The sequence below is a fragment of the Haliotis rubra genome, unplaced genomic scaffold (genome assembly GCF_003918875.1).
Source record: "Haliotis rubra isolate DU_JTF1 unplaced genomic scaffold, ASM391887v1 Scf24, whole genome shotgun sequence".
Lineage (NCBI taxonomy): Eukaryota > Metazoa > Mollusca > Gastropoda > Lepetellida > Haliotidae > Haliotis > Haliotis rubra.
The window spans coordinates 3,407,833-3,422,601 of NW_025766447.1; the positions used below are offsets into that span (position 1 = coordinate 3,407,833).

The 14,769-nt window shown below is 42.0% G+C and overlaps 2 protein-coding genes across 2 annotated transcripts in view; both read left to right on the forward strand.

The window, feature by feature from the left end:
- Nucleotides 1–6,914, forward strand: LOC124278681 (von Willebrand factor A domain-containing protein 7-like). The gene is made up of 7 exons (XM_046714451.1): nt 1–274; nt 3,033–3,155; nt 3,863–4,036; nt 4,524–4,587; nt 5,594–5,706; nt 6,089–6,280; nt 6,763–6,914. Exons 1-7 carry the CDS (start codon nt 1–3, stop codon nt 6,912–6,914), a joined length of 1,092 nt encoding a protein of 363 aa, XP_046570407.1.
- The window catches only part of LOC124278563, a 24,108-nt gene continuing 16,135 nt past the window's right edge, over nt 6,797–14,769 (forward strand). The window contains exons 1-7 of the mRNA XM_046714290.1: nt 6,797–6,977; nt 7,684–7,806; nt 8,985–9,149; nt 12,546–12,667; nt 13,221–13,386; nt 13,596–13,681; nt 14,602–14,758. Of these exons, the coding sequence (XP_046570246.1) occupies nt 9,074–9,149; nt 12,546–12,667; nt 13,221–13,386; nt 13,596–13,681; nt 14,602–14,758 (607 nt within the window). The 5' untranslated portion in view covers nt 6,797–6,977; nt 7,684–7,806; nt 8,985–9,073. The remainder of the gene's footprint in view (nt 6,978–7,683; nt 7,807–8,984; nt 9,150–12,545; nt 12,668–13,220; nt 13,387–13,595; nt 13,682–14,601; nt 14,759–14,769) is intronic.

Genomic DNA, 14,769 nt, shown 5'->3' on the forward strand with positions numbered 1-14,769 from the left:
ATGGGTACCAGAACGTTCATCACTTCTCCAGTCAGTCTGCTGGGAGTGCTCTCCGTGACTGTCATCTGCGTGAATGGCTTCCTTCCAAACAGATTAAGTCCGATGGCGTCAAAATCTGACTTCACCCACCAGGACATCACAGAGACCGGCATCTTGAGAGCTGTGGCGGAGATGTTCGAAGAGACGCCTTTGTTTGATAGGCCCATTAAACACGGAGAACTTACAGGACTAACCAACATCACGGCCAGATCACTGTTTGACAAATATTATGGAGGTACGTTTAACATTTGGGCTTTAAGTACTTATATATTCAAATATATCATTGGGACTTTGATTGTACAGTGGACAAAGGCGCTGCAGCATGCTATGCAAATGGCCTTCCTTAGGCAATGCGGTCGTCGGGTGTTCCAATTCTAAATAAACCCATTATAATCCTTTGTCATTACACTGTCTTACCTCTGTGTGTTTCACCAAGTCATTTATGGTTTTGTTCCAACAAGAAGCTGCCATGATAGAGCTGAGATTCTCATCAAAACTCATTCACTTTTTTTCTATTTCCTAAAGAATAAGGTAATTTGTTGCCAGCAGAGATTGTGCGAAGATCTGCAATCCACTGAACCATAGAATATAGTTTTTCGTCGTTCAACCAATTCAATTCCTTATTCAATTACATGCTCAGATTATGTATACCCAAAACAATTCTTACACTGGACCCAGAGTCTGTTTGGATGAAAATAGTAGAAAAAATGCGATCTTCTTCGATTTTAGGGGAGGCTCTAAAACCAAGTATTTAAAGCGTTCGCACGTAACGGTGAATGAAAAGTTCGACACAATACTCACCACCTCATTTTACTGGAATATTGCTGAACTAGGCGAAAACCCATCCACCTCCCTTCACATTGACATCCCTTGCTTTTACAATTCTATATCAACTGATATCATTTAAAAGTGGAGTTTGACGTATCTTCTGAATCTATCAAATGTTTGTTAATAGAATATGTAAAATTCAGATTCAAACTTAGTTTACGCTATCTAAAATGTGATATTTATTGAAATGTAAAACAAACTAGCTAGACATTTCTATAAGATAACCGTTTCTGAGTACATACGATCGACTGCCATTCTTTACTCATACTGAAAACGTGGAATCTTCGTTCAGAACTATTATGATGAGGAATATAACTGACACTCAATCTTGGGGCCGTTAGAGTAATCCAGCGGTTAAAGTGTTCGCCCGTCTCGCTAAAGACCCGGGTTGGATTCCCCACACGGGCACGTTGTTTGAAGCCTAGATCTGGTGGCCCCCGCAGTGATATTGCTGGAATATTGCTAAAAGCGGCGTAAAACTATAGTCTCTTCACTCAACCTGATCACGTCACAAACGATATGTGCATGACTTTCTAATGTTCTGGTTGAGGGGAGACGAAAACAATATTCAAACACAACACATTTTAAGTATATAGTGTTTAGTAAAGCACGGGGATAAAATAATGCTAACGCCCTTCACAAATATCAAATCGCGAACCATTTATGATAAGAAAAGCAAAACAAAGACAACAACCAACCAATCAACAACTCCCATATTCACCCTATAACTGCACTGCTTCGGACTTACACACTGTGTTATCTACTGATCGTTCCCAAATTGCGTGATCAATTATGATATATAAAAAAGTCAGCCACGTTGAAGTTTACAAGGTTCTTGACATCGTTAAAGCGATTCAATCAATAATGATGTTTGCAAACAACTGATTTTGTTAATTACCATTAACCGGCATGATTATTTTAAAAACATTTCACTTCAGCCACCGCACTGGCTCTGTCAAGCACTGGCAACAGAGCAATCAGACACGAATCTCGCATTAGGTTGGTCATATATCGTTCGCCTTACTTAAATGTTCTATGGAGTCTATCATTATACAAACACAGGCCTCTGAGGATCGACGAAAGTGAGGTATTTGACAGGCATACGGCATAAACACTCCATGAAATATCTGTCGTGTAATTGATTGAGTGATTATGGCGTGGCATTGGGTGACGGATCAGATGAACCACGAGAGGGGAATATTAACAACCGATGCACGTACAGCTCCAGATTAATCCCAAGATCTCCTGCTGACTATGAGTATGAAGTATATTTCCCCAGTCACTGACCTCTGAAGCAAAGTGATGACAACATGAAGATTATGTTTCAAGGTGTACAAAGGCAGCTGTGAGAATGGCTCAACACTGATGAAGTGTATTAGAAATGTTCCCCTCTCTTTTTGTCGGTTGTTTGACGCAACACTCAGTAATAATCCGCCTATATGACGGAGTCTGAACCAGACAATCCAGTGATTGGTGTTATTAGCAACGATCCACGTCGTCGGGGGCGAAAAGGCCAGATCACCTTATCCCTTTCGTTGCCGCTTACGATATGCAGAGGTTGCTGGAGACATGCTAAGAAATTCTAATATATTTTGCTATATATTACTATATATATTTTGTATATATTACTGAACGGAGGTTCGTGTATGTTATGTGATTAATTACTATCATGAAGTTCTTGACAGGCATTTAAAATTTGGACGAACACGAATACATCACACGGATAATGGATTAATGGATAACAACTATTGTTCTTCTTTATCACAACGTTTCAGAGCTAATTTTTGCTCCTTCATGAGGTGAATGCGGAGTCAGTCAGCCAGTATCTTGGTTTTTACGACCACTTCTAGCAGAGTTAATTTTGCTGAGTCAGTGCATAGAGTTAATATATAGATAGATAGAACATGTTTACACAGGTGGGGTGGTGGGGGACGGGGTGGTGGTGGTGTGTGTGTGTGTTCAAAAATAACAATATAAGCACGAAACCAATAAGATGGGATGGTTGTACAAAGATAACAATATAAGACGAAGCCAATGATTATAACACAATGGAGTACACACTGGGAAGGTAGATGCCTTGGTCTCTGTTAATGGCTGGCTTCTTACTTTGGATTTTAATGCTTTCTTGAAGGTTCCTCCTTTTTCAGTGATGCTTTTCATAATAGGTACTGTGTCTGAGAAGCTGTTCCAGGAGGCCATCGATGACATCGTACAGGCCAACAACAGAGTGGACCAGGACCACTACTCCGAGGCTGCCTGGCACGTCAACGGGGAGGCCATCAAAGAAGGTGATGAAAGAAAGACACTAAATTACTTAACTTCAAGTGAAGATCATTTACAGATCATACGTTAATCCCAACTTATATGGCTTGGGTCGGCGGATTTGAACTGCTTCTGCCAGTTTTGTTTTGGTCATGGGGGATGTTTTGTACATTGTCCTATTTCATGTTGTGGTTGGGGCCATTGTGGTTAGGGCATATTGTTTTTCGGTGTAATTTGCTGGTAGATGTGTACTTTCATACTGTCCCCAGTTAAAAGTCAACAGAAACTAAGGATATCTCAACCCATCTTCATAAACTGAAATAGACCCAGAACAACCTAACTATCATGTCTAATTTTATCAGCACCGTACATGTTGTACTACCTCTCGTACAGTTGCTCCAGTTGGTACTGCGTTAATTACTAATATTTATCCCTTCATGCACACCATCATGTTGTTAACGTTAAGTCCGTTCTGTGCTGTAGCACATCACTGTTGCTTGACTACAGTATAAGGCTATGTAATAATAATGAGTCATCTTCTATAGCGCACAGTCTCCAAACACCAAGTGATTGCTCGCGGCGCTTAAAATTGGACACCGAAACGTCCCATCAAAATATGATAAAGAAATTGACTTCTATAAAAGTATCTTGTCTTTATTGTTACTCACCAATTTCTAAAATCCCAATCAATCAGTTTATTGTTTGAACCTCATCAATGCGATGATACCTGCAGGTAACGACAAGATCACGATGCTACGAGACACAGCCATTAATATTCTAAATAAGACCAAACCCAACTTCGATGCTGCTCGAGAGGTTATTGGTCAGTTTCTTCACATTGTCCAGATGTTCTACAGCAACACCAACTGGCCGGAACTCAAAGGAAGCGCGGTGTTTGAAGCTCTAGGTGAGAAGGTGGTATATAGTTGACAACATTGCTGTTGTCATGACAAATCCTTCATACCAGATTCCAGTTGTTAATTTTGAATTTCCACAATGTATAAGTTCAGAGATAATTCTACTTTGAGAAGAACACGTTTTCGACATACATAGGCTTTCCATACAGTAGAATGCCATTTTTAATGTTTCGGACCAAACTTTTCTTTGGTAGTTGACTCTGCAGGGATAAATGGTAATGGGGTTGATGACGAAACTCGAGGACTTCAGTACACCAGTAGAAACACTGACCCAGTGCACGATTTGCTCAGTTGACTCAAGTGTTTTTGTGTGGACAATACTTCGATTGCATCATGTAATATATTCCCAATAAATCAATAAAAATCGAATCCTATTTAAACGTTCTCTTGAATCCAAATATTTACTTGTACTCAGCGGGAAATTAGTATTTATATTTCCGTCGTGTGTTAACCTTGGTGTATTTGTTGGCATTCAAGGTATCCCCGGGAAGACATTGCTGGATGTTGCTCCGCCCTCCCTGGATACGTGCAAATCGTGTGGGTAAGTCACATAATTGAGTTTGATAGTACGGCCCCCGTTCCTTTAAGATCCGGGTTAGAATTGGTCTCAATCAACCCATGGTTGTAATAAGAGGTGGCTAATGGGATCGGGTGGTCTGACTCGCTGACTTGGTTGACACATGTCATCGTATCCCAAATGCGTAGATTGATGCGCATGCTGTTGATCACCGGATTGTCTTGTCCAGACTCGATTACTTACAGCCCGCCACCATGTAGCTGGAATATTGCTGAGTGCGGCGTTAAACAACAATCCAACTACAAATCGAGCTTAGCGGTACGACCGCGTTACGTCTATGTTAAAGTATAGAAGGTCATCCGCCAAGATAGCTTTATGTAACGGTTCCAGGGTTGTCACGGTCATGGAGTGACGGTGGTGAGGCTAAACGCGTTTTTATGGTCTACGAACCTGCGTTTGCATTTCTAATACACGGCAATAAGTACAGACATTGACACTTCTATCATAGCCTTGGACGAGCTTCATATTGTTTGACACAGAGTATGGTTGTGTTTACGTGAACAAAAGACAACTAAAGGGAACGAGTGCTCTGACGGCGTGGATCAGTGATCTGACGGCGTGGATTAGTGCTCTCACTATCAATCACTGGATTGTCTAGTTCAGGCATTTTTACTTACAGGCCCTGAGTCTAAAGCTACTAAAGCTATATTCCTGAGTGCGGCGTTAAACAAACCATCTTATAACAACCATGTACATCTACAAAGTAACTATTTCCCCCCATTATGTCTGTTAACGTTAAGACAAAAACATACTGAGGAAATGACCACGGGTAGAGTGAGAGTCGAGACTTGTTTTTTCGATGACTTGTTTTACTATTGAGATAGGACAATGTGATATTGATATAGGACCCTCTACAATGTGATATTGATATAGGACCCTCTACAATGTGATATTGATATAGGACCCTCTACAATGTGATATTGATATAGGACCCTCTACAATGTGATATTGTGACCCTCTAGTGATATAGGACCCTCATGAATCACAGAGGGTCAAGCGGAGTTTCCTGCGCCGGCAACCTTCTCGTCCAAACCATGTTGACCAGTGGCTACCGAAGTGGGCAGGACAGATCAAAGCCGAGCAGTAAGTGTATCGGTAGCGCTTGTTCATGTCCAGTAATTAAAACTATATTATTGCATAGCTGTTAAAGCAACTAACATGATCATGATCGCATTATATCTGATCACGCGACAAATGTAAAGATACAGAAATAGTTAAGACCTGTTTGCCTTTGTTCGAGTTTTCTAGGATACTTGGTGTTATAGAATAGACAATTTTTGCTTTCATTGTAAATGTTTCTTCATGTTCATACCACTTGTATTAATTATTCACTACACATACACGCGTGACGGTGAACATATTGTGTGTGCATATATTATTACTGATGTTGTACAGGTTCTCATAATGAACACAATTGTGACTCCCCGCTTGACGGTAAACAAATGTGATGTTGTTATTACTCCAGAAGATCCACAGGCTCACCAGACTGGCAAATGTAGTCACGGCGGCCCCCACGACACATCCAGCACGACGTCTGCTGCCACTGGCGGCATCAACAAGGACAGCAGCAACCCCAAATTATCCCCCCACTACTACCTCCACCAACAGGCGGCAGAGGGCGCTATACGACATACAAAGTTCCTGTTGGTTGATCCGGGTATGTGGCCAGTCTACAGCACACACACGTTCTGAGTTTCTCACACGGTACACCGCCTTATATACTCGTACTCGCACACGCATTACATGTGTCTAACTGTGGTACCGTCATACAGTCAAACACCCTTGTGTCGAACTTTGTGTTGACGTTCGTCTCGAAGTTAAACATTTTCCGAAGGCCATTGTATTCCATCGTCAGAATTTTGCCGTTGTGTCGAACTCGAAGTTTTCAGTACCTTCTGCTTGGACACAATGGTTTCACTGTACTTGTTGTCACCACTTGCAACGTACCCCCCCACAAACACACCTCTCCCCCTCCCCCTTCCCCCTAGCTTTGTGCTAAATATAACATCCTGAACTTCAGTTTGCAGTACTGGAATGGTTAGAAATGATCCAAGTTTCAATCAAGTCTAAAGATTACATAGTGAAATTGGATTTCCTTTGTAATTATTGGATAACAATGACTTTAATAATTTTTTTCAGTGTATGGATTAAGGAAACAAATAGGAAACAACACATTCCGCGCACTCTTCAATCTGGCAGTTTCATCGAGCATGGTGTTCGTCATCGACACGTCGCACACGATGGCGGATGATGTACAGGCAGTTAAAAAAAAAAGACGCTTGAAATCGTAGCAGAGACAGCGGGGACCTTAAATCAACCTGCAAACTATATCATTGTCACCTTTAATAACCTAGGTAGGTGGAAAGGGGGGCGACAGATGCGTTTGTTTAGTACAACAAAGTCCCCTTTAATAACCTAAGTAAGTAGAAAGGGGAGGGGGGGGGGCGACAGAGACGCTTGTTTAGTAGTTCAACAGTCCCCTTTAATAACCTGGGTAGGTAGAAGGGGGGATGACAGTTCTGCTTGTTCAGTACAACAAAGTCCCATTAATTGACCTTGAAGCTGGTGTTTAGCGAGCCACTGTTGCCACTGTTTTTACCCGGCGTCTCAAGCTGCGACTTAGTCTCTGAGTGTCATTCCTGGTGTAAACAGCATCCAGTTCAGCTGAAGTTTGCATTTCCGGGTGGATTTTACGCTCTTTGGGAGACTTGCTATGATATGACCTTCTGGTGAAGAAACAACACAACATCACTACATCTATGCGGTCAATGAAAACAGATACAGTCCAAAGAGAATTGAGGTCCAATATGACCCAACGATTGGGCCAGGCATGCCCGAAGTATAGTGCCTCAGTTTATGCTATGAAGCAAGGGTTTGTCTGACTAGGACTGATCGTGTACAGGTTGTCGGACATAGCTGGGATAGAGCTGCGCTGTTAAGAAACTTTCATTCTCTCATTAAAGTTACCTCAAGTATGGTATCCAATGTGCTATGATGCTATCTTGTGGAACGCCTGACAACTTTTTTCTAACCTGTTTAATTTATTGTACTTTTGTTCAGGAAACAAAACCCACATATTTCAATCCGCAAATGCAACCGAAGCGCTCGAGTACCTCCAGAACATCCACGTCTCCAGCATAGTGGGGAACTGTCCTACGTACTCCCTCACGGCTCTCTTGGCGGGTAGGTATCTGACTGTCCCTCGTACTCCCTCACGGCTCTCTTGGCGGGTAGGTATCTGACTGTCCCTCGTACTCCCTCACGGCTCTCTTGGCGGGTAGGTATCTGACTGTCCCTCGTACTCCCTCACGGCTCTCTTGGCTGGTAGGTATCTGACTGTCCCTCGTACTCCTCACGGCTCCCTCTTGGCGGGTAGGTATCTGACTGTCCCTCGTACTCCCTCACGGCTCTCTTGGCGGGTAGGTATCTGACTGTCCCTCGTACTCCCTCACGGCTCTCTTGGCGGGTAGGTATCTGACTGTCCCTCGTACTCCCTCACGGCTCTCTTGGCGGGTAGGTATCTGACTGTCCCTCGTACTCCCTCACGGCTCTCTTGGCGGGTAGGTATCTGACTGTCCCTCGTACTCCCTCACGGCTCTCTTTGGCGGGTAGGTATCCTGACTGTCCCATGTACTCCCTCTCTTTGGCGGGTAGGTATCTGGTATCCCTGACTGTCCCATGTACTCCCTCACGGCCCTCACGGCTCTCTTGGCGGTAGGTATCTGACTGTCCCATGTAATCCCTCACGGCTTTCTTGGCGGGTAGGTATCTGACTGTCCCATGTACTCCCTTCACGGCTCTCTTGGCTGGTAGGTATCTGACTGTCCCATGTAATCCCTCACGGCTTTCTTGGCGGGTAGGTATCTGACTGTCCCATGTACTCCCTCACGGCTCTCTTGGCGGGTGTGACTGTCCCATGTCACGGCTTTCTTGGCGGGTAGGTATCTGACTGTCCCATGTACTCCCTCACGGCTTGGCGGGTTGGCGGGTAGGTATCTGACTGTCCCATGTAATCCCTCACGGCTTTCTTGGCGGGTAGGTATCTGACTGTCCCATGTACTCCCTCACGGCTTTCTTGGCGGGTAGGTATCTGACTGTCCCATGTAATCCCTCACGGCTCTCTTGGCGGATAGTTATCTGACTGTCCCATGTACTCCCTCACGGCTCTCTCTTGGCGGGTGAACACGGCTCTCTTGGCGGGTAGGTATCTGACTGTCCCATGTACTCCCTCACGGCTCTCTTGGCGGATAGTTATCTGACTATCTGTCAACAGCAACAACAACACTACTACCGCTACTACTACTACTACTACTACTACCACTACTACTACTACTACTACTACTACTATTACTACTTTTCAGCTGCCACTGTGGCCAAACCCAACTCTAAAATCTACGTCTTCACGGATCGTTCACCCAAAGATGCCGACTTGATTAATTACGTGACAAGCATGGTGACAGAGAAGAAAATTTCTGTATCATTTATCTTGACCGGTGACTGCAGCAGCCGGAGGAAGAGACAGGCTGGTAAATATACAAATATTGCTTCAATACGGCTATTGCTCATTTTAGTAGGAACGAACCAGTTAATCACGGAGAATAATCGAAAATGTGGAACCGCAATCTAAAGCAGCAATTAGTGTCTCTATTGATAGGCATAACGCGCTTTGTATGTTGCAAACTCTGGAAGGCTGAAGACGGCAACAGACTAGGGAACACACGGTAAGATGACAGATGAATGTTGTATATACGATGGACGGCAACATAAGGGGAACACACGGTAAGATGACAGATGAATGTTGTATATACCATGGACGGCAACAGACTAGGGAACACACGGTAAGATGACAGATGAATGTTGCATATACGATGGGCGGCAACAGACTAGGGAATACACGGTAAGATGACAGATGAATGTTGTATATACCATGGACGGCAACAGACTAGGGAACACACGGTAAGATGACAGATGAATGTTGCATATACGATGGACGGCAACAGACTAGGGAACACACGGTAAGATGACAGATGAATGTTGTATATACGATGGACGGCAACAGACTAGGGAACATACGGTAAGATGACAGATGAATGTTGTATAAACGATGGACGGCAACAGACTAGGGAACACACGGTAAGATGACAGATGAATGTTGTATAAACGATGGACGGCGACAGACTAGGGAACACACGGTAAGATGACAGATGAATGTTGTATATACCATGGACGGCAACAGACTAGGGAACACACGGTAAGATGACAGATGAATGTTGCATATACGATGGACGGCAACAGACTAGGGAATACACGGTAAGATGACAGATGAATGTTGTATATACGATGGACGGCGACAGACTAGGGAACACACGGTAAGATGACAGATGAATGTTGTATATACGATGGACGGCAACAGACTAGGGAACACACGGTAAGATGACAGATGAATGTTGCATATACGATGGACGGCAACAGACTAGGGAACACACGGTAAGATTACAGATGAATGTTGTATATACGATGGACGGCGACAGACTAGGGAACACACGGTAAGATGACAGATGAATGTTGTATATACGATGGACGGCAACAGACTAGGGAACACACGGTAAGATGACAGATGAATGTTGCATATACGATGGACGGCAACAGACTAGGGAACACACGGTAAGATTACAGATGAATGTTGTATATACGATGGACGGCAACAGACTAGGGAACACACGGTAAGATGACAGATGAATGTTGTATATACGATGGACGGCCACATGTTGATATGTGCTAGATTTTTGCCGTGGGACAGAACATGTGTCGTGAGGCAATGTTCCCTTATTTTTTCTTCCATATATTCACAAATTGAAATTCATTGCCATAAAGTAAATGGCTGTCTTCTGTACAAAAAGACAAGTAAAAGCCCTATGATATCGTTAAGTTGATAATTTTGATAAAGAATATATTATACAAGTCGGACGTACTACACTTTTAAAAGTAACCAGTCCAGTAGATTAACGCAATAAATCATAATCCAAAATATCAAAACTAGTTTAGGTCATTAATACTCATCAATATACTCAACTACAGCTATACATATCACTGTATACATATCAGTGTATACTTATCACTGTATACAAACATAAACACGTTCACACACCGCATGTGGTGCTTCGGACATTTTATGCTCCTAGAGCCATTGTATAAGCTCTGGGTGTATTATCGTATCCCATGGTGCGGATCGTTTCTCGGTTTTGTCTCTGGTTTGTCTGGTCCAGACATTATATATAGGCCATATACCTGGGCCATTCCTGACTGTAGCTTGAACAATATGTACTCCCACAGTCACTGTTAATGTACACCCTGGCACTTCATAAAAGCCCGGGACACGTGAGGCAATTTCTACAAGTCTGCTGCCATCTGCAACATAATTCGCCACTTGTGTCACCCTTTACGACTAAAGTTTGACGTCATTGAAACTGTAGACGAATATAAAGTAGACTGTTCTGTTCCAGGGCGACACCTGTACAACCAGGGGATGTTGACCGTGTGTCAGCATGTTACATCTTGTTACTAACTACTTATCGGATTGTGTATTTTCGTCATGTCAGTTTTGTCTTAATGTGAGGACAAAACTGTATCTGCAAAAGCTTGTTACATTACACATTCTCAAATATTGATTTTTTCCTACTATGTTGAAATGTAAAGGTAACCTAAGTGGGGAACAGCGTGAGAGGCTGGCGACTACTGCTTTAAAACAGGTCTGTCGGCAGATCTGACGATATCTCCATTGCTGCCAGACATGGATTGCTTTACTTACAATCCCACAGCGACACAGCATGGTCGTTCAAGGAATGACATGGTGATTGTCACGTATGATATGGTTATTGTAAGGATTGACATCAATTTTGTAGGAATCGGCGTTGTTAGAACTGACACGGTTATTGCTTGTTCTGACAGTATTTGTTTTGACTGACTGATTATTATTTTGTAGGATTGACATGGTCATTTATAGGGCTGATGTGGCTATGGTTAAGATGAACATGGTTATTGTTAAGATCGACATGGTTATTGCTAAGATTAACATGGTTATAGTTAAGATTGACATGGTTATTGTTAAGATCGACATGGTTATTGTTAAGATTAACATGGTTATTGTTAAGATCGGCATGGTTATTGTTAAGATCGACATGATCGACATGATTATTGTAAAGAGTAACATGGTTATTGTTAAGATTAACTGTTATTGTTAAGAACGACATGGTTATTGTTAAGATCGACATGGTTATTGTTAAGATTAACATTTAAGATCGACATGGTTATTGTTAAGATTAACATGGTTATTGTTAAGATTCACATGGATATTGTTAAGATCGACATGGTTATTGTTAAGATTAACATGGATATTGTTAAGATCGACTGTTAAGATTAACATGGTTATTGTTAAGATTAACATGGATATTGTTAAGATTAACATGATATTGTTAAGACTGACATGGTTATTGTTAAGATCGACATGGTTATTGTTAAGATTAACATGGTTATTGTTAGGATTATCATAGATATCGTTAAGATTGGCATATCTATTGTTAGGATTGACGTGATCATTTTATGATGGACATGGCTATTGTAAGGATTGACATCGCCATCGTTAAGATAGATGTACATTTTATCAGGATTGACGGCTATTGTAAAGATTGACATGGTCATCGTTAAGATGGACATACATTTTGTTAGGAATGATGTAGTTAGTTTTTGGTTACCAAAAACTTTTTGGTTACCAAAAACTTGACATGGTTGCTGTGACTATTGACATTATTCCTGCGACTGATGTAGTGATTGTTAGGATAATCATGGCTGTGATGCTTAAAGTGGTGCCATTGTGAATATTAGGATTGCCATTTTCATCGTTAATAATGAGTCGTTGTGTTTAGCGTGGTCCCGACACCGGCGGTCCGCGGGGATGGATCTGTACGGGGGTCTCGCTGCCTCAACAGGGGGGTCTGTGTATCACACGGACAAGGGAGGCGTGGCCAAAATGGCGGACATCATTAAGGTAAAACTGTGATATCAAATGTCAGGAACTCGATATGTACTACTCGTGACAATTGTAAGGATTTTCTATATTGGGTGCCTGATGATGTACTTGTTTGCTAGATATTAATGATCGAAAATTGCATCCGAAAGTTATAGGACACAGGTACGCAGAGCGGTATAGATGTTGAGTTATGGCCAACTGAATGATATTTATTGCATATGGAATGGAGAAAGTAGTTTTCTTGGAGTTCATCCCCCATAAGGTAATAGAGGATTTAAGTTATAATTAAAGTGTTTGTCTTAAAAACTGTTGTCATCCCTTGTTTTCATCCAAAATGTGTAACTGTATCCCAAATAAAACTTGTAGAACTAAAACTTGTAGCGCTAATCAGACAAAGATAATCGAAGTTAGACAAAAATATATAAATATGTTTCTGTAACACGGTCACCAGCAGAGGTAAAATGAATATTGTAACGTTCAAAAGTAGCTTTGTTAAATGTTCACTTGTTCTCAAGTACCACTGACTAGTAACACATTCACAAGTAGCGCCCGTACCCCTCCTAACATATAGGAGTCAGTGACGACGTCAACAGCTACGATCCTGAAGCTCGACGTCGTTGCACCGTCAGTTAACGAGGTTTTCGACATCCCCGTGGACGCCACCATCAAGGAGGTCACCATCAAGATCATAGCCAACACAACTACAAAACCAGGCGACATTCTCAAAGATCCTTCCAGTAAGACACTATTCAATTCGTGGTTTGTCCATATCTGTACTGGCTACCCAATGATAAAGGGAGACTTCATCAGATTATATAATGTATGTGGTACCAAAAAGTAAACGCAGTGATGAAATCTCGCTTTTCAACTTGAGAAACACATAGAGTTTTGTTTGTTTTTGACAGAAGTATCTCCCTGATGTGAATCTGTATTAATTGTGTTTTAGATGGGACAGTTCCAATGATACCGGGGAAGTTTGGAGACAATACCATCAAAGACCTTGGAGGAGGCGTCCGCCTCATTAAGATAAAGGTACTAGCATTATACAGTGTAGAGCGACAAAAAATGGGACTTTTAACATTCCCCCAATAGAAAGCTGTGGATTAACTCGAATTAACTCTTAACCACCACCTGAACACACATTAGTATAAATGGTTTACATTATTGTGTTATCAACAGTGGATATTCAATCTGTACTTTTGATATTTAAATTTCACCTTTTTCACTGTTACGAGGTGATTTCTTACTTGAAATGTTGGGTTTTACCCAGGAATCACTAATCAGTCAGACAACTTCAATAGATGAATCAGTTATATTCAAACGTATATTGGTTTAGATGACAAAAAGGCAATTCAGTTTGTATAATAATGTCAGGATCAACAGGGAACAATAGTTAAAGTCAGTCCACTGTCGAATGTCCAGAATGTTGTCAATGTCGAGTGTCTTGAAACAGCCCTGGAATCTAGCATATTGTTTATAAGCGTCTTCCAAACAGATATCTAAAACCTCACTTGGCAAGTACATCAAAACCGTGTCAGGTTGAAACAGACATCGACTCGCCTTCTTGTCCCTCTGATACAGGTACAGCCAACAGGAAACTGTCCCGTTCTCTAACGGCCGAGCAGACCATGTTATGTATACAACAAGGGCAGAAAACTCTTAAATCAACCGCACCATCTGGAAAGCTCATTCAAATCTGGCCACGGCAACACATTATAATTTTCATCAGTATATATTTACGTCAGTTTTTACTGCCAATGATATTACGCACATTTACTTACAAATGCTATGTTAAACCTAATTGTTGAATATTTCATCATTATCCCATTGTGGTTACTCAGCAACAGCTAAGTAGCTGGGATATTACCTATTGCCAGAGGTAGGGAAAGCCCTGTAGGAAACTATTGCTGCCTTTGAAGGTATGTACAACACAGTAACTTTGTATATTAAAGACCCCGATGCCTGGCATGTGGCACCTGATGAAAATGGACAGTTACCACTGGGACCTTGAGGTGACCGCCCAGAGCACCATCGACTTCAGCACCAAGTTTGTACAGACAAACCCCTTGAACGGATTCCAGTATGAGATTACAGGAAGACCCATTGCAGGTACCTGACTC

What these genes read in the sequence shown, in the direction of transcription:
- LOC124278681 (XM_046714451.1), top strand. Translation starts at nt 1, where the DNA reads ATGGGTACCAGAACGTTCATCACTTCTCCAGTCAGTCTGCTGGGAGTG. An exon ending in GATACGTGCAAATCGTGTGG is followed by an intron (nt 4,588 to 5,593) that starts GTAAGTCACATA and finishes CTAGTGATATAG; the next exon opens with GACCCTCATGAATCACAGAG. An exon ending in GGACAGATCAAAGCCGAGCA is followed by an intron (nt 5,707 to 6,088) that starts GTAAGTGTATCG and finishes TTATTACTCCAG; the next exon opens with AAGATCCACAGGCTCACCAG.